The sequence below is a fragment of the Cherax quadricarinatus genome, chromosome 23, assembly GCF_038502225.1.
Source record: "Cherax quadricarinatus isolate ZL_2023a chromosome 23, ASM3850222v1, whole genome shotgun sequence".
In the NCBI taxonomy this organism is placed as follows: Eukaryota; Metazoa; Arthropoda; class Malacostraca; order Decapoda; family Parastacidae; genus Cherax; species Cherax quadricarinatus.
In genome coordinates, this window is record NC_091314.1 from 19,935,444 (window position 1) to 19,960,385 (window position 24,942).

General features: G+C 40.6%; 1 protein-coding gene across 3 annotated transcripts in view; it reads right to left on the reverse strand.

Moving 5' to 3' along the window:
* LOC128685747 (ankyrin repeat domain-containing protein 17-like) overlaps positions 1 to 21,890 on the reverse strand; it is a gene marked incomplete at its 3' end in the record, with an annotated part of 256,077 nt that extends 234,187 nt beyond the window's left edge. For 2 of the 3 annotated variants that reach the window (XM_070088008.1, XM_070088007.1), the window contains 1 exon segment: positions 21,539 to 21,890. In XM_070088008.1, coding sequence (XP_069944109.1) covers positions 21,539 to 21,730 — 192 coding nt within the window. 3 annotated transcript variants of the gene reach the window in all.
* Positions 21,891 to 24,942: the final 3,052 nt, after the last annotated feature.

Genomic DNA, 24,942 nt, shown 5'->3' on the forward strand with positions numbered 1-24,942 from the left:
GTTCTCTCCTGCTTTGCTTACATTTTTGACAGTCATTTGGCCAAGTTTAACTTTTCTAACCATGGGTCCTAAGAAATTAAGTGTAAAGAACAGTGCTGAGAAGAAAAAAAGGATTTTCATGGAATTAAGGCATAAAATCATAGATAAACAAGAAAGGTATCCAAGTCTTGGGTTGAGGGGGAAGTGGGAGGGAGCTGGCTCATAACTCAGAGCAAAAAATCGACCGATTGACGGCTTGTATCTCAAAATACTCGTAAGTTGGGACACTCATAAGTCAAGTTTAACATCAAAATTCCCCTCACTGAGCAATGCTAAGATAAGAGAGGGTCCTCAATGGTCCTCAGATTCAAGAGCTTCTTAACGATGGTGACTTTGAATCAGACCTTCATGAGGAAGAGAAAGCTGCTTGGGAAACATTCAAGTTAGTGGTGACGGGAAGGCAACTATGAAGAATTGGTAGAAAACCTCGTCAAGGCTTACAAGAAAATGGGATGTAACATGTCACTTAAAATCCACTTTCTGGACTCATATTCAGACTTTTTTCCAGCAAACTGTGGGGCAGTGAGTGATGAACATGGTGAAAAGTTTCACCAAGAAGGGAGGATATGGGAGGAAGTGTAAAATAAACCCAGTGAGGAGCAGAGGTGCAGTGGGGACAATAAGGGAACACTGTATCAACATCCGGGGTCCCAGACTTTTCAACATCTTACCAGAAGATATCAGAAACACTGCTGGAACAAGTGTAGAAGCCTTCAAGAGGAAACTGGACAAGTATCTTCACCAGGTGCCAGATCAACCAGGATGTGATGGATATGTGGGGCAACGGGCCTCCAGCAGCAACAGCCTGGTTGACCAGGCAAGCACCAGACGAGCCTGGCCCATACCCGGGCTCAGAGAGTAGATACTCTCTCCAAACTCTTCAAAGGTATATCAAAGGTAAGATATTTCAACCATGAAAAAATGGTATCAGGGCAAATGGGGCACAAGAATGCTTGCAGACTAATGCTAGACATTGGCAAGAGATCAATCTTCAGCCCACTATAAGCGTCAAGCAAAACAGTAGAGAGTAGTTACGGATTCGAGTTTAAAACATACTGAAACATATTGTACACTATAACAAAATAATCAAATATTACATGTCTTGTATCTTTAAACCTATAGCCAGTAAGCATTTTTCAAGATGATATTTGGATTCAGGACATGAAAATACATGAGAATTAATGAATCTCATTTAAGAAGCATACAACTTTTCAAAAATTGTTGACCAGTGTTAATTTTTTTGTGTAATGATGAATTCAAAATGGAGGGCAAGTGTAATATTGGAGGCCTGAGGACATGATTAACCCTTTGACTGTCGCAACCCCCAATCCTGAGGTGTCTCCTGGTGTCACAAAATTAAAAAAAAAAAAAAAAATTATTTTTTTCTTATGAAATGATAAAGAGAATCTTTTCCCGATTGTAATGACACCAAAAACACGAAATTTGATGGAAAACTGAAGGAATTATGCTCTCGCGAAGTTAGCGACCTCGGCGCTGTTTACAAATCGGCGATTTCGCCCACTTTGAGCCCTATTTTCGGCTAATTCCATTGTTCCAGTCGCCCAAACTCATAGCCATTTCTTTAGAACTCCATTTTTTCTATCGATTGAGTACAAAAAACTGCCCATTTACCCATTTCAACTACCTAATAATGCGGTCAGAAATTTGCAATTTGGCCAATTTCACGAAAACTAAAAAATATGACAATTTCAAAATAAGGTACAGAATGAACAATGCAGACATTCCTGGCTCTAAAATACCATTTTCTTTGTTCATCAGTCATGTCTCGAGGCCCCTCTGATATTACTCTTGCTTTCTATTTTGAATTTTTATTCAAACAAAAAATACAAGATTTACTTTTATGCAGAATACTGCAATACTGTAATAATTGTATAAATAACATCAACCCATTTATGACTGCATATTAGAATGGCCAGTTGGACATTTATTGGACAACTGCATCATTTGTTTACTTTTGAACATTGGCAAAAATCAAACATTTCCCCTACTTTGAGCTCCATTTCTAGGTCCTTTTTATAGCAAAATCAATCAAAATCACCTCTATTTCTATAATATGTTTTCCATTCTATCAAATGAGACCAAGAAAACGAGAATACAACCATAAATACTATATGAAAATAGACCACAAAGTCGGCATTTTAATTAAAAAAAAAAAAAAAACGGTCGGAGTTTTTTTTTTCTCATTATGCACTGCGTGCTCCAGGATTTTTTTTGTATGGTGCACACTGACCACACAGACCCATTCTCTCACATGTGGGCCTACCAGCTTTCTCCTGCTTGATTTGAAGCCGCTAGAATTTACGAGTACAGTGGACCCCCGCATAGCGACTTTAATCCGTGATCCGTGCAAGAGGGCTGATTGTTATGCGAAATGTTCGGTATACGAATGAATTTTCCCCATAAGAAATAATGGAAATCAAATTAATCCATGCAAGACACCCAAAAGTATGAAAAAAAAAATTTTACCACATGAAATATACATTTTCCCACACACAAAGAGAAGGATACATGCACAATAATAGAGTAGTACATGCACAATATATATTGTGCATGTACTACTCTACTAAATGAAGAATAAATGACACTTACCTTTATTGAAGATGCAGCAATGACTGATGAGACAGTGTGTCCTGGGAGTGCCTTTTCCTCCTGAGTACTGTAGGTCCTGTTTGGCATTTTCTTCCAGAACAGGCCTTATCACACTGTGTATGCCACTACGATTCTTAAATCTCTCAAACCAACCTTTGCTGGCTTTAAATTCACCAATATGAGCACTAGTTCCAGGCATTTTTCCCTGTTCACCTGGGTGTTAGTCGACTGGTGTGGGTTGCATCCTGGGAGACAAGATTAAGGACCCCAATGGAAATAAGTTAAGACAGTCTTCGATGACACTGACTTTTTTGGGTTATCCTGGGTGGCAAATCCTCTGGGGTTAATTGTTTCTTGGTATTCTCAATAAGCCACACCAACAACGGTGCTACAGCAGCAGCAGCAGCTGACGGTGGTACAGCAGCAGCAGACGATGCTACAGCAGCAGCAGACGATGCTACAGCAGCAGCAGACGATGCTACAGCAGCAGCACACGATGCTACAGCAGCAGCAGACGATGCTACAGCAGCAGCAGACGATGCTACAGCAGCAGCAGACGATGCTACAGCAGCAGCAGACGATGCTACAGCAGCAGCAGACGATGCTACAGCAGCAGCAGACGATGCTACAGCAGCAGCAGACGATGCTACAGCAGCAGCAGACGATGCTACAGCAGCAGCAGACGATGCTACAGCAGCAGCAGACGATGCTACAGCAGCAGCAGATGATGCTACAGCAGCAGCAGACGGTACTACAGCAGCAGCAGCAGCTGATGGTGGTACAACAGCAGCAGCAGCTGACAGTGCAGCAGCAGCTGTACCACCAATAGTAGCGATGGTTGATTGGGGTTTATTATACAACCTGGCCAGCTCAGAGACACGCACTCCACTTTCATACTTATCAATGATCTTTTTCTTCATCTCTATAGTAATTCTCACCCTTATTGCTGTAGGGTTGGCACTAGAAGCTTTCTTGGGGCCCATGGTCACTTATTTTCCAGAAAAAATCACCAAAAACACTGTAATAATACGAAATGTTCCGATTGTATGCTTGGATGTTACCGCGGAGGCTGGCTGGTAAACAATGCCACCATCGGAACATGTGAGCGTGGCTCAGGCCGCACATTGGACGCGTCTCGGACGAAGAGCGGTGAGCGGGTTTTTGGGCGGTATGCGAGGCAAAATTTTGGCGAAAAAAGTGAGCGGTATGCGGATTGTACGGTATGTGATGCGTGCGGTATGTGGGGGTCCACTGTATACAATGGACCCTTAACCAGCGATGGCATCGATTAACAATAAATCTGACTAGCGATACATTTAAACGCAAAAATTTTGCCTCAACTAGCGCTTAAAAACCCGACCAGCGCTATTCGTTCCGTACCATACGCGTCCACTTTGGCCTGAGCGCGCCTCACTTGTCCCTTAGGCGTCAGTGTTTGCATGCCAGCCAGCCACCGCGGTCGCTTCCAAACATACAACAACTGGAACATTTCATATTGTCACAGCCTTTGTAGTGATTGCACCTGCAAAATAAGTCACCATGGGCCCCAAGAAAGCTTCTAGTGCCAACCCTACAGCAAAAAGGGTGAGAATTACTATGGAGATGAAGAAAGAGATCATTGCTAAGTATGAAAGTGGAGTGCGTGTCTCTGAGCTGGTCATGTTGTATAATAAACCCCAATCAACCATCGCTACTATTGTGGGTAAGAAAACGGCAATCAAGGAAGCTGTTCTTGCCAAAGGTGCAGCTGCTGCTGCACCACAGTCAGCTGTTGTTGTTGCTGCACCACCATCAGCTGTATTACTCGAAGATGTGGAGAGAGTGTTGTTAGTGTGGCTTAACGTGAAACAATTACCGAGAAACGATTAACCCCAGAGGGTTAGCCACCCAGGATAACCCAAGAAAGTCAGTGCATCATCGAGGACTGTCTAACTTATTTCCATTGGGGGTCCTTAATCTTGTCCCCCAGGATGTGACCCACAACAGTTGACTAACACCCAGGTGAACAGGAAAAAAATGCCTGGAACTAGTGCTCATATTGGTGACGTTAGTGGGGAGGATGTGGAAGAGTTGGTGGAGGAGGACAATGAAGAACAAACCACTGATGAGCTGCTAGATCATCTTCAACAGTAAGAGGCCACACCTGAGGAAACTGCTTCGGAGGAGGGGAGAGAGAAATTGAAGTTGCCTACTTCAAAGATTAAGGAAATGTGTGCAATGTGGCTTAAACTGCAAACCTTTTTTGATGAAAATCACCCTCACACAGCTATTGCAAGCCGTGCTGGTGACTATTACACTGACAATGTTGTGAAACACTTTAGGATAAAGGAACGAGAGGTACAGGCCTCTATGGACAGATATGTTGTGCGACAGAAGTCCAGTGACTGAAGCTGGTCCTAGTGGCATTAAAAGAACAAGGGAAGTAACCCCAGAAAAAGACTTGCTGCCTCAAGTGCTAATGGAAGGGGATTCCCCTTCTAAACACTAACAAGATCAACGGTTTCCCCTCCTCCCATCCCATCAATCATCACCAGATCTTCAATAAAGGTAAGTGTCATGTAACTGTGCATGTCTTCTTCAGTTTGTGTGTATTAAAATTAATATTTCATGTGGTAAAAATTTTTTTTTTCAATATTTTGGGGTGTCTTGCACGGATTAATTTGATTTCCATTATTTCTTATGGGGAAAATTAACTTGACTAACGATTATTTTGATTAACGATGAGCTCTCAGGAACGGATTAATATCACTGGTTGAGGGTCCACTGTATATACGTCAAACACGGTACCTCGTAAGACGTATATATACGGCCGCGACAGTCAAAGGGTTAATGAACAGAGAAAATATTTCTAAATTTAGTGCCTGGAATGTCTAGTGCTAATTTTAGACTTTAAAATTGAGTTTTTTTTTTATTTTGTGTAAAATTAACCAAATTACAGACTTTTGTGCACTGTATAGGACAGCTCTGATAAGTGAATGGGCAGTTTCTTTTGCTCAATTAATAAAATATCTAAAAGCCTGGTCAAACTGAGCAAAGGAATTTGTTTAAAAAGGACTCAAAGCAAGTGAAATTGCCAATGTGTTCACTGTGTCCAGACCTCTTAACTTTGTGCCAGCATAATTCTGCAAGTTTTCCATCAAATTCTGTACTTTCGGTGAAATTTAATTCAGAGCGTCTCTACCATTTCGGGGGGGGGGGGTGACAAGGTGAGAACTTTATTTTGGATCTTCTTACAGTGAAGGCAGTGATGGGGTTAATTATAACTGATATTTTATTGTAGCAAATAGTAATCAATCAATCAATCAAGTTTATTCTCTATAAGGATTACAATGCAGGGTTTACAGATTTTGGTTATTGTGTGGTTTCCATGTAATAAAATACCAATTACAGAAGGGGCCACTAGGACACCTAGCATGGCTAGGCATTTTGGGCAAACTTTGATTAATTCTTAACTCTAAATTATTACAAATTATGGAGTAAGTTGACTAAATACTAGTTTGTGAGTTTAGCAATGTGAATGCTTTTGTTTTGGCACAATACATAGTTTCTACATTGGAGTATCACAGGCAAACTTGTGACTAGTTAGGAATCATTATTTTAAGATTAAGATTCGTATTTGTGTGTTTATAGTCAAATGGGTGAGTGTAAGTGTGAACCACCAGGTGGTTTTCACGTAGTTAGTTGACGGGGTGTATCTGGGAGTCAAGATGTTTTCTAATGGTAGTTTTGAAGGTGATCAATGTGTCTGCAGTTCTAGTTTTCAGGTAGGGTGTTCCAGATTTTAGGGCCTTTGACATACAAGGACACCAATGAAACTAAGTCATTTATTTTGCTGGGTTATCTGGGTAATTTCGCACGTTACTGTCTGAGACAATTGTAAAAATCTAAATTTATGTGATGTAAAATATCTGTTAAATGTTGATGAAGATAGGGAAGCTGTGATTTTGTGTATAGGGCAAGGAGGAATAACATCTTGTAGGAGTGAGGAAGAGCCAGTTGTGAGTGTGGGGGAGGTTCGTGAGGCAGTAGGTAAAATGAAAGGGGGTAAGGCAGCTGGGATTGATGGGATAAAGATAGAAATGTTAAAAGCAGGTGGGGATATAGTTTTGGAGTGGTTGGTGCCATTATTTAATAAATGTATGGAAGAGGGTAAGGTACCTAGGGACTGGCAGAGAGCATGCATAGTTCCTCTGTATAAAGGCAAAGGGGACAAAAGAGAGTGCAAAAATTATAGGGGGATAAGTCTGTTGAGTGTACCTGGTAAAGTGTATGGTAGTTATTATTGAAAGAATTAAGAGTAAGACTGAGAATAGGATAGCAGATGAACAAGGAGGCTTTAGGAAAGGTAGGGGGTGTGTGGACCAGGTGTTTACAGTGAAACATGTAAGTGAACAGTATTTAGATAAGGCTAAAGAGGTCTTTGTGGCATTTATGGATTTGGAAAAGGCATATGACAGGGTGGATAGGGGGGCAATGTGGCAGATGTTGCAGGTGTATGGTGTAGGAGGTAGGTTACTGAAAGCAGTGAAGAGTTTTTACGAGGATAGTGGGGCTCAAGTTAGAGTATGTAGGAAAGAGGGAAATTATTTCCCAGTAAAAGTAGGCCTTAGACAAGGATGTGTGATGTCACCGTGGTTGTTTAATATATTTATAGATGGGGTTGTAAGAGAAGTAAATGCGAGGGTCTTGACAAGAGGCGTGGAGTTAAAAGATAAAGAATCACACAAAGTGGGAGTTGTCACAGTTGCTCTTTGCTGATGACACTGTGCTCTTGGGAGATTCTGAAGAGAAGTTGCAGAGATTGGTGGATGAATTTGGTAGGGTGTGCAAAAGAAGAAAATTAAAAGTGAATACAGGAAAGAGTAAGGTTATGAGGATAACAAAAAGATTAGGTGATGAAAGATTGGATATCAGATTGGAGGGAGAGAGTATGGAGGGGGTGAATGTATTCAGATATTTGGGAGTGGACGTGTCAGCGGATGGGTCTATGAAAGATGAGGTGAATCATAGAATTGATGAGGGGAAAAGGGTGAGTGGTGCACTTAGGAGTCTGTGGAGACAAAGAACTTTGTCCATGGAGGTAAAGAGGGGAATGTATGAGAGTATAGTTTTACCAACGCTCATATATGGGTGTGAAGCATAGGTGATGAATGTTGCAGCGAGGAGAAGGCTGGAGGCAGTGGAGATGTCATGTCTGAGGGCAATGTGTGGTGTGAATATAATGCAGAGAATTCGTAGTTTGGAAGTTATGAGGAGGTGCGGGATTACCAAAACTGTTGTCCAGAGGGCTGAGGAAGGGTTGCTGAGGTGGTTCAGACATGTAGAGAATGGAGCGAAACAGAGTGACTTCAAGAGTGTATCAGTCTGTAGTGGAAGGAAGGCAGGGTAGGGGTTGGCCTAGGAAAGGTTGGAGAGAGGGGGTAAAGGAGGTTTTGTGTGCGAGGGGCTTGGACTTCCAGCAGGCATGCGTGAGCGTGTTTGATAGGAGTGAATGGAGACAAATGGTTTTTAATACTTGACGTGCTGTTGGAGTGTGAGCAAAGTAACATTTATGAAGGGGTTCAGGGAAACCAGCAGGCCGGACTTGAGTCCTGGAGATGGGAAGTACAGTGCCTGCACTCTGAAGGAGGGGTGTTAATGTTGCAGTTTAAAAACTGTAGTGTAAAGCACCCTTCTGGCAAGACAGTGATGGAGTGAATGATGGTGAAAGTTTTTCTTTTTCGGGCCACCCTGCCTTGGTGGGAATCGGCCAGTGTGATAATAAAAAAAAAATAATATATAAAATATCTGAATAAACTTGCATACTGGGCCAGGGCAAACGAAACACATTGGGAATTTGAGTAGACAGTGATCCAAGATCCAACTAATGCACCTGGCTTGGGCCAGTAGGTGACTTGGACCTGCTTAGCATGGGCCTGCTGCAGTGCTTTCTTATGTTTTGTATGACTATTAACATATTACATAAAGTGCAATTAACAATACCTTCTACAGCAAGCGGTAGTGCCAAGAAGAAACATGTGGTTCTCACTCTAAAGCAGAAACTTGAACTAAAATAGGTTGAGTCTAGCATCTCAGTGCCATGGGTATGTGAGGAATATGGTGTAAGAAACAGTATCTAACATTGGTAGAAGCAAGGACAAACTTACAGACTATGTTCTTAAGTTTAGTGTAGATGCTAGTGTGGCTTTACAGATCCTTTGACTCAGAATGCAAGTTACTAAGTCACCACTACTGATCATGGCAGTTTACACTTCACCTCTCTACCATAAAATGATAAGTAAAATTACAGTAAATTATGTACAATACAATAAAATTACTACACAGTACGGTACTGTACCTTAGTACTACAGGTTACAACACTCGTGCTTAGTGTCTGGTTGTCTTCTGCATCAGAGGACTAAGTCTGCTAGTTCATAATTTGGAAATTTTTAACCCCCTCCCCCCCTTTATATACTGTGTCCATGCAGGTTTTACTGGCTTGACAAAGCACCTGGTGAGTGCAGGGTTGCTGCAATAAATGTCATAGTTAGTGTTCATTCACTTAACACTGTCAGTAGTCTTAACAATAATTATTCACCATAATTTAGGTTTATGGCAAGAGTTCATTCAATAATAGTTGTATTATACGTAATCATATACTGGAGAGCTTCTCATCAGCAAGAACATATTGGTGACTTCTGACCAATACTGTAATCTGTAGGGTGATCCCCGTTCTTCTTTTCTGACATGCCTCCCTTCAAGGAACACTAGCTAGAGGTTCCCTCAATCTGTAGTCTGAAAGCAAAATCCTGGGACCTTAACCATATTAGCACTATCATATATATACATAGGATGACTTTTCAGTCTGACTTGGACCATTAACTAGTTACAAAGAAGTGTGAAGGGAATGGAGCCAGAATATATACAGTGGAACCTCTACTTGCGAGCGTGTTCACGTGCGAGTTTTTCCAAATATGAGCAGTCGATGGGTCGATTTTTTGCTTCCATACGCAAGCAAAATTTCCATAAGCGTGCAGACCTCAAGGCAGGTTCCTTGACACTGGTGAGGGGCTCTTGCTCTTGAAAATTGTATCTCATTTGTTTGTTGGACTATCTTATTGAAACTTGGGCAATGTATGATGGAAAGATGCTTCTTAACATACACCAAAAATGAAAGAAATCTAAGCATAAATAATGGAGTTCACTTCTCAGCAATTAGCCACCCCTTAGTGGTAATTTCGAATGGTTTTTATGGTTGTATTCTCGTTTTTTTGGTCTCATTTGAGAAGATATATTACAGAAATAGATACGATTTTGATTGCTTTCACGACGAGAAGTACCTTGAAATTGAGCTCAACCGAGGAGAAATGGTCCATTGCTTGGCTGTTTCAGAGTAAACAAATGACGTCACTGTCCATTCCAATATGCAGTCGTGAATGGGTTGACATTATTTATACAATTATTGCAATAAGGAATAACAGTAAATCTTTTATTTTTTGTGTGAATAAAAATTACAAATTATTTATATAATAATAATAATAATAATAATAGATAATACGTTCATGTAACATTAATACGTATAATAATAATAGTACGTATAATAATATAAAATAATAATATGTATAATAATAATACATATAATAATGTACTACATATAATAATTATAATAATAGACTGCTTCAAAAGGCCGTCACTAGATGTCAGTGTTTACCACAACAAAGACGGAGCGGTTGTGACCGCCTCCACCTGTTACATAATGACATTTTATTCATTCTAGAGTATATATCATGTTTCTATGTTATTTATATTGTTTATGTCATATTAGATGAACTTTGATAGATAAATAAGCCATATAGATGATATTAGCAAAATTATTCATCAAGTATTTTGCCCGGTCTCCAGACAAACTCTTGTCCCCCGCCGACACCGCCCATACCACTACATGAATGAAATATTTTATTCATTTTACAGTATGCAGTATATATCAAGTTTCTATGTTATTTATATTGCTTATTATATCATATTAGATGAAGTGAGATAGATAAATAAGCCATAGAGTTGATACTATTAGCAAAATTATTGAAGTACAGAATTCCACTGGAACACATTAATTGCATTTCAATTAATTTAAATGAGGAAAATTGACTCTGCAAATGAGCAAATCCAGTTGCGAGCAAGGTCATGGAACAGATTAAACTCACAAGTAGAGGTTCCACTGTATATGGAGGGGACAAGAGTAAAGTAGTATAATGAGAGGGAACAGTATTATGATGGTAGTGACAGCAGCAGCAGTAGAGAAAGTGCAACAAGGGTAGACGTTGCAATAAAATAGTGGTGGTAGTAAAAATAAGGGTTAGAAGGTGACGTTTTGTCCTGCTGGAATTTAGTCCTACCCTCATGGGAAATTAGCTCTCCTGCAGTGCTCCTATTTGTCTTGTAGATAATGTTTTATTCCTTTCAGTCTTACAAATAATGTAGATACGTGGGTAGGTGCACAAGTAAAATAGCAGGCACAAAAGAAACCCACTAACTATGCATTGCACCTAGAGCAACTACTCATAAAGATCATATACTAAAGTACTAGACATAGACCATTATGTAAGACATCATGCATAATTACTTACAATCACGAGTACATTAACCCTTAAACTGTCCAAACGTAGATCTACGTTTTTTTCAACATTTGAAAGTACAGTAGTCCCTCGTTTTTCGAAGTTCTCGGGAATCACAGATTTCGGAAATCATAGGGATATTTTTGTATAAACATGGGCTCGCTAATCATAGGTTGACTCGCGAATAGTAGTTCGTCCAGGACGTGTACGCACGGTGTGAGCCGGGGCAGCCTCCCTACCCAGCCAGTCTGGCATTGTTTACCAGTGAGCAAAGGTCCCCTCACATGCTCCTACGAAATATTTCATAATATTCCACTCATTTTAGTGCTTACAAGTACTAAATAAGCTACCATGGCTCCAAAGAAAGCTCCTAGTGCCAAGCCTGTGGTAAAGAAGGTGAGAAAACATCATTGAACAATATGAAAGTGGCACAAGTGGAAAGATTTATGGAGAAACATCACCCTGACAAGGTTGTTGCAAGCCATGTTGGCAACATGTACAGTGACAAAGTCTTGGGCCATTTTAGGGAAGTGTTAAAGAGATGCCAAAAACAGAGCTCTCTCCACAGTTATTTTGCGAGACAGGACTCCAGTGACTCTCAAGCTGGTCCTAGTGGCATTAAGAAACAGAGAAGAGAAGCAACCCCAGAAAAGCAATTGAGGTGTTGCTGGAAGGGGATTCCCCTTCCAAACTGTAAACAATCCAATCTCTCCTCCTCCAGTCTCCCATACACTAAGAAGAATCTCCAATAAAGGTAAGTGTTATGCTGTTAATGTTTCATTCATCATTTCCCATTGTATTGTTTATGTACTACATCTATATTTCATGTAAAAAAAAATTTGGTTTTAATACTTCTGGGTATCAGGAACGGATTAATTGTATTTACATTACTTCTTATGGGGAAAATTGATTCGAAAATCGTAGATTTCGATAATAGTAGCAACTCCAGGAACGGATTAACTACGAAAAACGAGGGACCACTGTACAGTGGTCCCTCAATAATCATCCGGCCTGAAAGTCGTCCATTTCGAAAATAGTCCCGTTATTTCGTCTAAACATTGCCTCACAAATGGTCTGTTAACTCGCTAATCATCTTTCGTCCTGGATGCGTACTCACGGCTCTGAGCCGCTCCCAGCCAGTGTGCCACTGTTTACCAGTGAGCGACGGTCCCCTCACGTGTTCATACGAAATACTTCATAATATTCCATTCATTTTAGTGCTTGCAAGTGCTAAATAAGCTACCATGGCTCCAAAGAAAGCTCCTAGTGCCAAACCTTTGGTAAAGAACTGAGAAATATGATTGAATTTAAGAAAAACATCATTGAACAATATGAAAGGAGCAAGAGTTTCAGCAGGAAGAGCAACAGATCGCAGCTCAGAATCTTGCTGCAGAGGAGGAGGAAGAGAGATGGAAGAAGGTGCCTTCTTCAGAAATTAAGGAGATTTCTGAAATGTGGGGTAGGATGGAAAGATTTATATAGAAACATCACCCTGAGAAGGATGTTGCAAGCCATATCGGCAACTTGTACAGTGACAGTCTTGGCCCATTTTAGGGAAGTTTTAAAGAGATGCTTTGTCAAGCCGTTACAACAGCTTGACAAAGCTCCTGGAGAGCGAAATGTTGCCACAATAGAATGTCACATTAGTTGCACTTGTGTCCTTTTACTTTACAGAGGATATGTTATTTTAGTGCCAAGAATGTCTACATTGTTTATAGGGTCCAGAATAAACAATGTAGACATTCTTGGCACTAAAATAACATATCCTCTGTTCATTAGTCACGTTTCTAGGCCCCTCTTATATTGCTATTGCTTTCTATTTTGATTTTTTTATTCACACAAAAAATAAAAAATTTACTGTTATGCAGACTACTGCATTATTGTAAAAATGGTATAAATAATATCAGTGCACTAGTGAAAGCATATTAGACTCCCCAGTTGACCTGTATTGGACGTGTGGTGTGATTTGCTTACTCCTGAACATTGGTAAAAAACAAACATCTCTGCTAATTTGAGCTCAATTTCAAGGTCGTTTTCATTGTGAAACTAATTAAAATCATCTCTATTTCTGTAATATGTTTTCCACTTTATCACGCGAGACCATGAAAACGAGAATACGATAAATACTACACGAAAATACATCTCACAGTTGGCGTTTTAATCCAAAAAAAAAAACGGTCAGTTTTTTTTCTCTTTATGCATGCGTGCTGCAGGATTTTTTTTGCGTGGTGCACACTGACCACACAGACCCATTCTCGCACATGTGGGCCTACCAGCTTTCTCCTGCTTGGTTTGAAGCCGCTAGAATTTATGCGTATAAATACGTACGAAACAGTGGCACGTATGATATATATATATATATATATACAGTGGACCCCCGGTTAACGAACTTTTTTCATTCCAGTAGTATGTTCAGGTGCCAGTACTGACCGAATTTTTTCCCATAAGGAATATTGTGAAGTAGATTAGTCCATTTCAGACCCCCAAACATACACGTACAAACGCACTTACATAAATACACTTACATAATTGGTCGCATTTGGAGGTGATCGTTAAGCGGGGGTCCACTGTATATACGACCAAAGCAGTCAAAGGGTTAATAGTTTTAATGGCTGTTTTTTGGTAACATTTGATAGAATGGAAGATATACCACTGAAATAGAGATGACTTTGGTTGGTTTAAGGACCAGAAGTAGCTTGAAATCGAGCTCAAAATAGCAGAAATACTCAATTTTTGCCAATTTTCCAGAGGACATGCAAGACCCCCCTACACCCCCCCCCCCCGTCTGTTTTATTGGTGTTTAATAGGTCTGATTCAATTCCCAGGATGCCATAATCCATGATCAATCATTCTTGGTTACACATTTTATTATCCAGTAAACAGAGTAAATCTTCTATTTTTGTGATTATGAATTCAAAATGGAAGGCAAGTTTAATTGAGGAGAGACCTGGGGATGTGATAAATGAACAGAGAAAATGTTTTAGTGCCAGGAATGTATACAGTTTATTTTGCAATATTTTTAAGTTGGTATTTTTTTAAATAAGTAAAACTGGCCAAATTACAGATTTCTGTGCACTTTTAACCCTTTGACTGTCGCAACCCCCAATCCTGAGGTGTCTCCTGGTGTCGCAAAATTTAAAAAAAAAAAAATTATTTTTTTCTTATGAAATGATAAGAGAATCTTTTCCCGATTGTAATGACACCAAAAAAACGAAATTTGATGGAAAAATGACGGAATTATGCTCTTGCGAAGTTAGCGACCTCGGCGCTGTTTACAAATCGGCGATTTCACCCACTTTGAGCCCTATTTTCAGCTAATTCCCTTGTTCCAGTCGCCCAAACTCATAGCTATGTCTTTAGAACTCCATTTTTTCTATCGATTGAGTACAAGAAACTGCCCATTTACCGATTTCAACTACCTAATAATGTGGTCAGAAATTTGCAATTTGGCCAATTTCACGAAAACTAAAAAATATGACAATTTCAAAATAAGGTCCATAATGAACAATGCAGACATTCCTGGCTCTAAAATAACATTTTCTTTGTTCATCAGTCACGTCTCCAGGTCCCTCTGATATTACTCTTGCTTTCTATTTTGTATTTTTATTCAAACAAAAAATAGAAGACTTACTATTATGCAGACTACTGCAATACTGTAATAATTGTATAAATAACATCAACCCATTCATGACTGCATATTAAAATGGCTAGTTGGACATTTATTGGACAATGGCATCATTTGTTTACTTTTGAACATTGGCAAAAATCAAACATTTCCCCTACTTTGAGCTCCATTTCTAGGTTCTTTTTATAGTAAAATCAATCAAAATTACCTCTATTTCTATAATATGTTTTCCATTCTATCAAATGAGACCAAGAAAACGAGAATACAACCATAAATACTATACGAAAATAGACCACAAATTCGGCATTTTAATTAAAAAAAAAAAACGGAGTTTTTTTTTTCTCATTATGCACTGCGTGCTCCAGGATTTTTTTTATATGGTGCACACTGACCACACAGACCCATTCTCTCACATGTGGGCCTACCAGCTTTCTCCTGCTTGATTTGAAGCCTCTAGAATTTGAGTATATATACGTCAAACACGGTACCTCGTAAGACGTATATATACGGCCGCGACAGTCAAAGGGTTAAGGTACAGCCTCTCCTTGCTTAGCGATTTACTCGTTTACCGACGACTTGGACTCACGATGGGTTCTCTGACCAGTACGCCTATCTAAATAATGTATATTAGAGCTGATTAGGAACAGAACTCCGTCGTTAAGTGGAGAGGTTGTAGTTGTAATAGTTGGCAGTTTCTTGCACTCGACCGAGAGACTGGAAGGCATATTAGCAAAACTGCTAAGAATTTGGCTGAATGGAGCAATGGAACCGACTTAACAGTCAAGTCGGCAAAACTGTCAATGCGTAAATTGTGCACTGACTGCTAACTTTGTGCCTGTTTAATTGCCTAAGTTTTCCCTCTAAGTTCATTGTTTTGGTGTTATTACCTTCAGAAAAAGATTCTCTACCACTTCAAAATACAGTGGATCCCCGGATTTCGTCAAGTGCGAACGTCGTACAATACGGATTTCGACCACTTTTTGGGGCGAAATTTTACCCTGGGTTTCATACCTCCGCTTGGAAATCGTCCATATCAGACGCATCCGCCCACCCAGGACGCGGCTGCTCACACGTATGTGACTCAGTCTGCCTCTGTCATTGGTTCAGTGAGCAATACTCCGCACAGTCATCCGAACACTTGTGGTACTGATGATGGTAGAGGGTGGTATTGATGGTGGTAGAGGATGGGAGTGATAGTAGTAGTGATGGTGGTAGTGTTGCTTGTAGAGGGTGGTTGTAGTTGTGATGGTGGTAGTGGGTGGTTGTAACTGTGATGGTGGTAGTGGGTGGTTGTAGTTATGATGGTGGTTGTGATGGTGGTAGTGATGTTGGGAGAGGGTGGTAGTGATGTTGGGAGAGGGTGGTAGTGATGTTGGGAGAGGGTGGTAGTGATGTTGGGAGAGGGTGGTAGTGATGTTGGGAGAGGGTGGTAGTGATGTTGGGAGAGGGTGGTAGTGATGTTGAGAGAGGGTGGTAGTGATGTTGGGAGAGGGTGGTAGTGATGTTGGGAGAGGGTGGCAGTGATGTTGGTAGAGGGTGGCAGTGATGTTGGTAGAGGGTGGCAGTGATGTTGGTAGAGGGTGGCAGTGATGTTGGTAGAGGGTGGCAGTGATGTTGGTAGAGGGTGGCAGTGATGTTGGTAGAGGGTGGCAGTGATGTTGGTAGAGGGTGGCAGTGATGTTGGTAGAGGGTGGCAGTGATGTTGGTAGAGGGTGGCAGTGATGGTGGTAGAGGGTGGCAGTGATGGTGGTAGAGGGTGGCAGTGATGGTGGTAGAGGGTGGCAGTGATGGTGGTAGAGGGTGGCAGTGATGGTGGTAGAGGGTGGCAGTGATGGTGGTAGAGGGTGGCAGTGATGGTGGTAGAGGGTGGCAGTGATGGTGGTAGAGGGTGGCAGTGATGGTGGTAGAGGGTGGCAGTGATGGTGGTAGAGGGTGGCAGTGATGGTGGTAGAGGGTGGCAGTGGTGGTGGTAGAGGGTGGCAGTGATGGTGGTAGAGGGTGGTAGTGATGGTGGTAGAGGGTGGTAGTGATGGTGGTAGAGGGTGGTAGTGATGGTGGTAGAGGGTGGTAGTGATGGTGGTAGTGATGGCAGTAGTGATGGCGGTAGTGATGGCAGTAGTGATGGCAGTAGTGATGGCGGTAGTGATGGCGGTAGTGATGGCAGTAGTGATGGTGGTAGTGATGGTGGTAGTGATGGTGGTAGTGATGGTGGTAGAGATGGTGGTAGTGATGGTGGTAGAGATGGTGGTAGTGATGGTGGTAGTGATGGTGGTAGAGGGTGGCAGTGATGGTGGTAGAGGGTGGTAGTGATGGTGGTAGAGGGTGGTAGTGATGGTGGTAGAGGGTGGTAGTGATGGTGGTAGAAGGTGGTAGTGATGGTGGTAGAGGGTGGTAGTGATGGTGGAAGAGGGTGGTAGTGATGGTGGTAGAGGGTGGTAGTGATGGTGGTAGAGGGTGGTAGTGATGGTGGTAGAGGGTGGTAGTGATGGTGGTAGAGGGTGGTAGTGATGGTGGTAGAGGGTGGTAGTGATGGTGGTAGAGGGTGGTAGTGATGGTGGTAGAGGGTGGTAGTGATGGTGGTAGAGGGTGGTAGTGATGGTGGTAGAGGGTGGCAGTGATGGTGGTAGAGGGTGGCAGTGATGGTGGTAGAGGGTGGCAGTGATGGTGGTAGAAGGTGGTAGTGATGGTGGTAGAGGGTGGTAGTGATGGTGGTAGAGGGTGGCAGTGATGGTGGTAGAGGGTGGCAGTGATGGTGGTAGAGGGTGGTAGTGATGGTGGTAGAGGGTGGTAGTGATGGTGGTAGAGGGTGGTAGTGATGGTGGAAGAGGGTGGTAGTGATGGTGGTAGAGGGTGGTAGTGATGGTGGTAGAGGGTGGTAGTGATGGTGGTAGAGGGTGGTAGTGATGGTGGTAGAGGGTGGTAGTGATGGTGGTAGAGGGTGGTAGTGATGGTGGTAGAGGGTGGTAGTGATGGTGGTAGAGGGTGGTAGTGATGGTGGTAGAGCGTGGCAGTGATGTTGGTAGAGGGTGGCAGTGATGTTGGTAGAGGGTGGCAGTGATGGTGGTAGAGGGTGGCAGTGATGGTGGTAGAGGGTGGCAGTGATGGTGGTAGAGGGTGGCAGTGATGGTGGTAGAGGGTGGCAGTGATGGTGGTAGAGGGTGGCAGTGATGGTGGTAGAGGGTGGTAGTGATGGTGGTAGAGGGTGGTAGTGATGGTGGTAGAGGGTGGTAGTGATGGTGGTAGAGGGTGGTAGTGATGGTGGTAGTGATGGTGGTAGAGGGTGGTAGTGATGGTGGTAGAGGGTGGTAGTGATGGTGGTAGAGGGTGGTAGTGATGGTGGTAGAGGGTGGTAGTGATGGTGGTAGAGGGTGGTAGTGATGGTGGTAGAGGGTGGTAGTGATGGCAAACAATAAAAAATGTTGAGTTGTTGTTGTTGGTGTGGATCAACGAAAAACAGTTAGCGAGAGATAGTGTTGTGAAGGCGATAACTTGTGAAAAGCCAAGGCAGTTGCATGCGGATCTTGTAAAGAATATGCCAACAAGAGTCTTCAATAAAGGTAAAAGCGATTCAGATTTTCATTTATTCACTAAAATTAGTGCTTTATATTCATCATTGTTTTCTGCATGTAAAACTATAGTTATTCTCTGCAAAATGTATATTTTGTTAATATTTTTGGGTGTCTAGAACGTATTAATTGGATTTACATTATTTCTTATGGGAAACATTACTTCGGTTTTCGTCCATTCAGATTTCGACCAACCTTCTAGAACAGATTAAGGATGAAAACCAGGGGTCCACTGTAATTTTTTTTGTTTAAAAAGTGGACAATAGCAGCAATATTAATTTCAGGGGTCTGGACAATGAAAGGGTTCAATTACAATACAAATCCAATGGGACAATATATGATGCCAGTTTTAAATGGGAGCTGAAGGAAGGTTGGAAAAACTGGGACATAACTGGATGAAGACAGGTATTGTTCGACAAGCATTTTGCTATCTTCATTACATTAAGGAGATGGGATGCTTTTTAACAACAGCTCTGAAGTGATTGGCAGAGAGGGAACCTTTAGACTTCAAGCAAGGATTTCCAGATTTTAGGGCCTTTTATGTGCAATGGTGTTTTACACAGGGCGAGTCAGATGCGGGGGGATATTAAAGAGGTTTCTTCATCTTGTGTTATGCCTGTGAGTTGTTTCAGCTATCAAGAAAGAGTATTAGGGGAAAATTTATGTTGAAATTGATTGTCCTATATAAATAATAAGCACACTAGTATGAGTGCATACTATACACAGTGGACCCCCGACTAATGATATTATTTCAATCCAGAAGTCTGTTCGGGTGCTGTTATAGACCGAATTTGTTCCCATAAGGAATATTGTGAATTAGATTAGTCCGTTTTAGACCCCCAAAAATACACCTACAAAAGCACTTACAAAAATACTCTTACATAATTGGTCGAGTTGGGAGCTCATCGTTAGTCGGGGGTCCACTGTATATTAAGAAAGATTAAACTTTTGAAGAATGGAAACGTGTGTTGTCTGGCAATGGATTGGATAATCATTCGTACAGCGACTTTTTTTGTGAATTATTATTGGTTTTAAGTGATTTGGTGTAGCAGATCCCCAGGCACAAATGTCAGGTGAGGTTAGGATAGATTGTATTAGAATGGGTGGTTTCTTGTACTCAATAGAAAAGAAGGCATACTAGAGATATAATTTGGATGAATGGAGCAATGAAATTGATTTAAAATAAGACTCAAATTGGGCAAAATTTCCAATGCATAAATTGCACCCAGTCTCAGAGCAGGCCTCCTAAACGGAAAAATAAAAACAAAAAACAATTAGAAACAAAGATAAAGGTACTGTAAGTATATAATGAACACAAGTTAGAAGATTCACCTGACATCTTACATATTCACAAGATGGTAAAGACCAGCAGTGATGTCAGTGTACAATAACAGATTCTAGAGATTTTACTTCACGTGTGCATGACAGCAGTATATTTAATATAATAATAACAAACAAAAAACAAAATAATAATAATCTTCATTCGTACATATCACATGATACAACCGATACATATTTGACATTTTTAGTATACTTTCTATAAAGTCCCTGGTTATGCAAAGCATTTCAGGCATTTAAGTTAATCTTGTTCCCCAGGATGCATCGCACAACAGTCAACCAACACCCCAGGTACCTACTTACTGCTAGGTGAATAGGAGCAGCATGTGTAAGGGAACATGACCAACATTTCACCCTTGCCAGGAATCAATCCCAAACCCCCAGTAAAAGTGCTGAGAACACTACCAACTAAGCCATGAGCAATATTCTTGGAATATCTTATGAAGTCATAAGGCCTGGATTCCCAGTCACCATATTCCTGTCAATTTGGCCAATTGAAAAAAAAAAAAAGTAATCCTTTATGGATAACGCTTTGCCTACACAGTTAAAGCCCACTGTGTGGGTTTTAAGTTGATAAAGGGTCACATTATATTGCATTTCTTTTTCATTGTGTTAGTATTTATATAATACTGGCTGGCTGGCTGACTGTTTTTGTGATATACCCATGACTGGTTTGTATACATCTTTATGTAAAAGCTTAAGTCAACATTGATGTATGTGCCACTCCTAATAAAACCTATTTTGTCATCAGACTAAGAAAGTCACTAGTGTGTTTGTCACTAACACAATTAAATACCAACCAACTTTCATCCAGCTGTTCTTTGAGTGAAGTCTTGACAATCAGGTTTGTGTTATATTTCAGGGATGAAATGAGTTTCCTTCTCTTCGAACACCTGCATCATAATGGAAAAGTAATATAGGATGACATTATGCCAAAGTCTACATCCAATCTAAAGTATTCAAGTTGGAGTGAATAAATAAGCAAGCTTCATTCAAATTAAATATAAAGATGTTTATATAAACTGCTCTTTAAAAAAAAAAAAAATCAATGTTTGGATTATGCCTATGATTATTACAAGCCTACAGTGATGGTAATGAAGATTCCAACTAGGATATTCAAACAAAGCCAAACAGTATGGTTTATTTCCACTGGGATCACTGAACGTCCGTTTTTCCAACACTGAAATTAATGAAGGTTCATATCCGAGTGAGGTAGAGTGTATCTGAGCCAGGTAGGCCTAATGCTGGAGGTCAAGATGACAACCATGGCCCATTAATGGTGGTAGCTGTGGCACTTACTATAATTTCACAAAACTCGGCAGCGTACAATTATCGATTGTGACAAGGGCGTGAATGGTGAGTGGGAAGATGTAGAGTGGGAGTGGGAAGATGTAGAGTGGGAGAGGGAAGATGTAGAGTGGGAGAGGGAAGAGAGAAATAAGGAAGAGAGTAAGTTAGACTCGGGTCATAAGGGTGCGCCACCACCCTCACCCACACCCATTTTTCACCCTTAAATTTCCATTTACTCTCCCTCCCAGAGCTTATATTGCCTTTTACATTTTTGTCCAGAGCTATGCATGCGTGGCATGGCGGGGAAGCCAGAGGGCGACCACAACTGGGTTAACTCAAACTCCTGTATTGTTTGTCAATACGGTTGAAAATCGTACGCGTCGAGGCTACTCCGTTGCGTACAATTTTCTATCATATTCCCCGAACTAACTTTATTTTCACCCAAATTCTAACTACCACACGAACCTCATACCACGTACCTCCGATTCGTCACCCTCTTCGCTATCTGATTCTCCCGATACTGTGAAAAATTTATCTTGTAGGTCCGCATACGTTTGGCATTTATCCGGGGTTGGTGGTCTCAAGGTGGCGGTGGAGTCAGCCTTCGCACCCTCCAGTATTGAGCTCTCTTTCTCGCTGTCGGCGACAGGTCCCTGTACTACATTCTGCATCTTTCACAACTAGATTATTTTCTTGGCATTAACAAGCATGCCAAAGTCTTAAAATCACCATCTGAAGGGATAAAAAGCACTTATTTCGAGTAATAATCACTTGAGGCAAACACCCGCCATGTTACATTACAGACTGGAGAAAGACCCGGATGAGCCGGTTCCAATAACTTCACACCCATCACGTGAAGAAATACTACTCTCTCTATCTCTTATTGCCACTAACTAACCACAAAATCACTAACATTCATTGGTTAATATATCAAACTAAAAAATTACATATGAAAAAGAGGGGTGCCCAAGAGAGAGATATTGATAAATTTCTTCAACACATGTTTCCGGTATTTAGAAGTTGTAGTGGTCGCTGACTGAGTTAAGTTACCAGCCACAGCATTGGTATTTAGCCCATTTTCTCTGATGAATTAAACTATATTTTTCAACGAAATAAATATTTAACGGCAAAATTACATAAAATGCGAAATATAGCGAATTTATCGACAAGTTTATTGGACGACATGCCAACCCCTGCTATATCTTCCGGGATAAGAACAAAGTAAATAACTCCACCATTCATTGAGGAGACAAATAATATAGGATAGTTAATATTTTCTTGATTGCTTAACCTGACATGATTACGTCAGCGTATTAATAAGACTGGATGATGACCTGATCATCTGTTACAGTTGTACCTTAATGAAAACCTATATAATTAAGGGGGACTGCAAAGTTGAACATTTCTTCCTCAACTACATACTGGCCTATATAATGTGGTAATATATCAACATCCATACTACTGAATAAAAGAAACATTAAATAAAACATTTAAACAGTTATTTAAATGTACAGAGGCTACGTCATGGATTTTCATAATGACCGAATATGTTGAATTTCTGAACACAATTGCGACTCTTCGGCTAATTACAACAGATTTAAGAACTGTGTTGTGATCAAGAGAATGAGAAATGACTCCAGACAAAGTATTGAGGACAGGATAACAAAGTTTATTGTGCATGCATTGAGCCAGTAACTGGTGGCAGGTCGTGGGCTGCCAGTCCACCATGGCAACCACTGGCAACTGTACTGTGCATGCCATCTAGTTCTCATGACCGCACCACCATAGATGCGCAACCTACACCAAAACACACTCTCACAACAAGATAATAACCAGCAAATGTAAAATGAACATTTAAGACTAAAAAGAAAATTCGCGAGAAGCTAAAACACAGACATTCGTTACTGCCATATAAAGAATAAAATAACTCCTTATAGCCAAGGGCACGGCCAGTTCCCTGGAAAAAGCTATGTCTATCACCATGCACTCACTCTCGAACCAAGAAAATAATTGCAAATATATCACACTCTTATAAATGTACTGGAAAGTAGAAGTGATTGAAATATCTAAGGCCGTAGAGGATATACACTGGAGACTTACTTATGGGGTGATTTTTATTTTTTTAAGAGTTTTAAGTACAGCCGCATTTTGCGGCTACAATGATCTAGAATGACATTTTGCGAGTAATGTAACTTCTTGTCTATAATGCTAGGTCAGATGTGATGTACATTGGTATATAAGAACATAAGAGAAAGGAACACTGCAGTAGGTCTACTGGCTCATATACAAAGGTCTGAATCATTCGCACTTGTGTATCTAACCCACCAGTAAATTTTGCATCAAAATTATATGCGCTGTATTATGTGGCTACCTTGATCTATATGATATTTAATAAATCACAAACTAATTGTTCGCCTAACACACTCTTCCCACAGGTAGGTTTTCCTGTCACACTCCTTCACATAAGACAGGTTTCTAAATTCAAATTAAAAATTTATTTCTCTACGTAGTACACAATATGTAACTTACATGTAATAAAATATTGTTAAGCACAAAGAAAGTCACTAGCATGCATGAGCATCTCGGGCAGAAAACTTCATTCAGATTATTAGCCCTGGAGGGTTAATAACCCAGGAAATTCCAAGTAAGTCAGGCAGAGTTGGCTTATTTCCATTGAGGTCTTAAATCCTCTCCCAGGATCCAACCCATAACAGTTGACTAACTCCTACTAACTAGTTACTACTAAGTGCATGGGAGCAGCAGGTAGCGTTAAGAGATCTGCCCATAACGTTCCATACGATCCCAGGTCCTGCAGCTGTGAGCTGAAAACTGTACCACTGAGCTACGAGTAATGGAATCTCTCAAGCTGAGCTGGAAAGGTATATTATATGCCAGTACATTTATATATGAAATATGATGTCTTTACATCACCGAATAACTCTTCCCAAATTTTGTTTTATTGTTTTATATATGGAACATTGTCTTCAGCAAAAAGTTATATACGTATTATCCAATAAACAACTATTACCGGACATATATATACACCAAACGGTGTATCTCTTAGTAAATATACATTAAGGTTATTTTATTTCATAGTAACTAATGGGTTGTAACCTTGATATTTCTAGTGAACGTTTGTATACTTTAAAATATGGCTTAATAGTCAGAGTGCTTCAAGAGGTGACATATGTTAACATTACTTAGATATAAGTATTTTAGTTGGAAAGAATGAGCAGCCTAAAAGGGACACTGAGGACTACCAAGCACAGGGAAAGGAACACGCAATAATGTCAGCAGACTTTTTTTTTTCAACGAACATAATGAGGAATATGTCACGAAGGCCAGGAAAATGACAGGGTGGATAATTAGAACTTTCAAAATAATGAAAAATAGTGCCAATTGTGACACAATTTAAATCACTTGTGCTCTTGCGCTTTGAGTATTGTTCAGTGTTGACAGGTCCCTTCAGAACACGAGAGATTTCAGTAGCAGAACAGACTCAAAGATCATTTATGGCCTACATAGAGCCACACTCCAAAATACTGGAGTGTGAGATAGTGTTGAAGAAACCCAGTGAGGGGCAGGGGTGCCATAAGCACAACGAAACATATCAAAGTTATTTGTTTATTAAGTTTAAGGTGATGAATCATGAATAAAAGTACGGCGATGAATATATAAACTTTAGTAAAACTAATGAATGAGTTCCATAAACAGGAAATTGCTGAGAGTGGCAGCACACGGTATTGGAAAAGAAATTCTCTCTCTTTGGTCGAAGTATGGCTGACTGATAGGTAACAAAGAGTTTGCATAAATATAAAGAAATCTGAATGGGGACCACCAAGTTGTCACATTACCTCTGATTCATAACCTGCTAGAGAGCCAG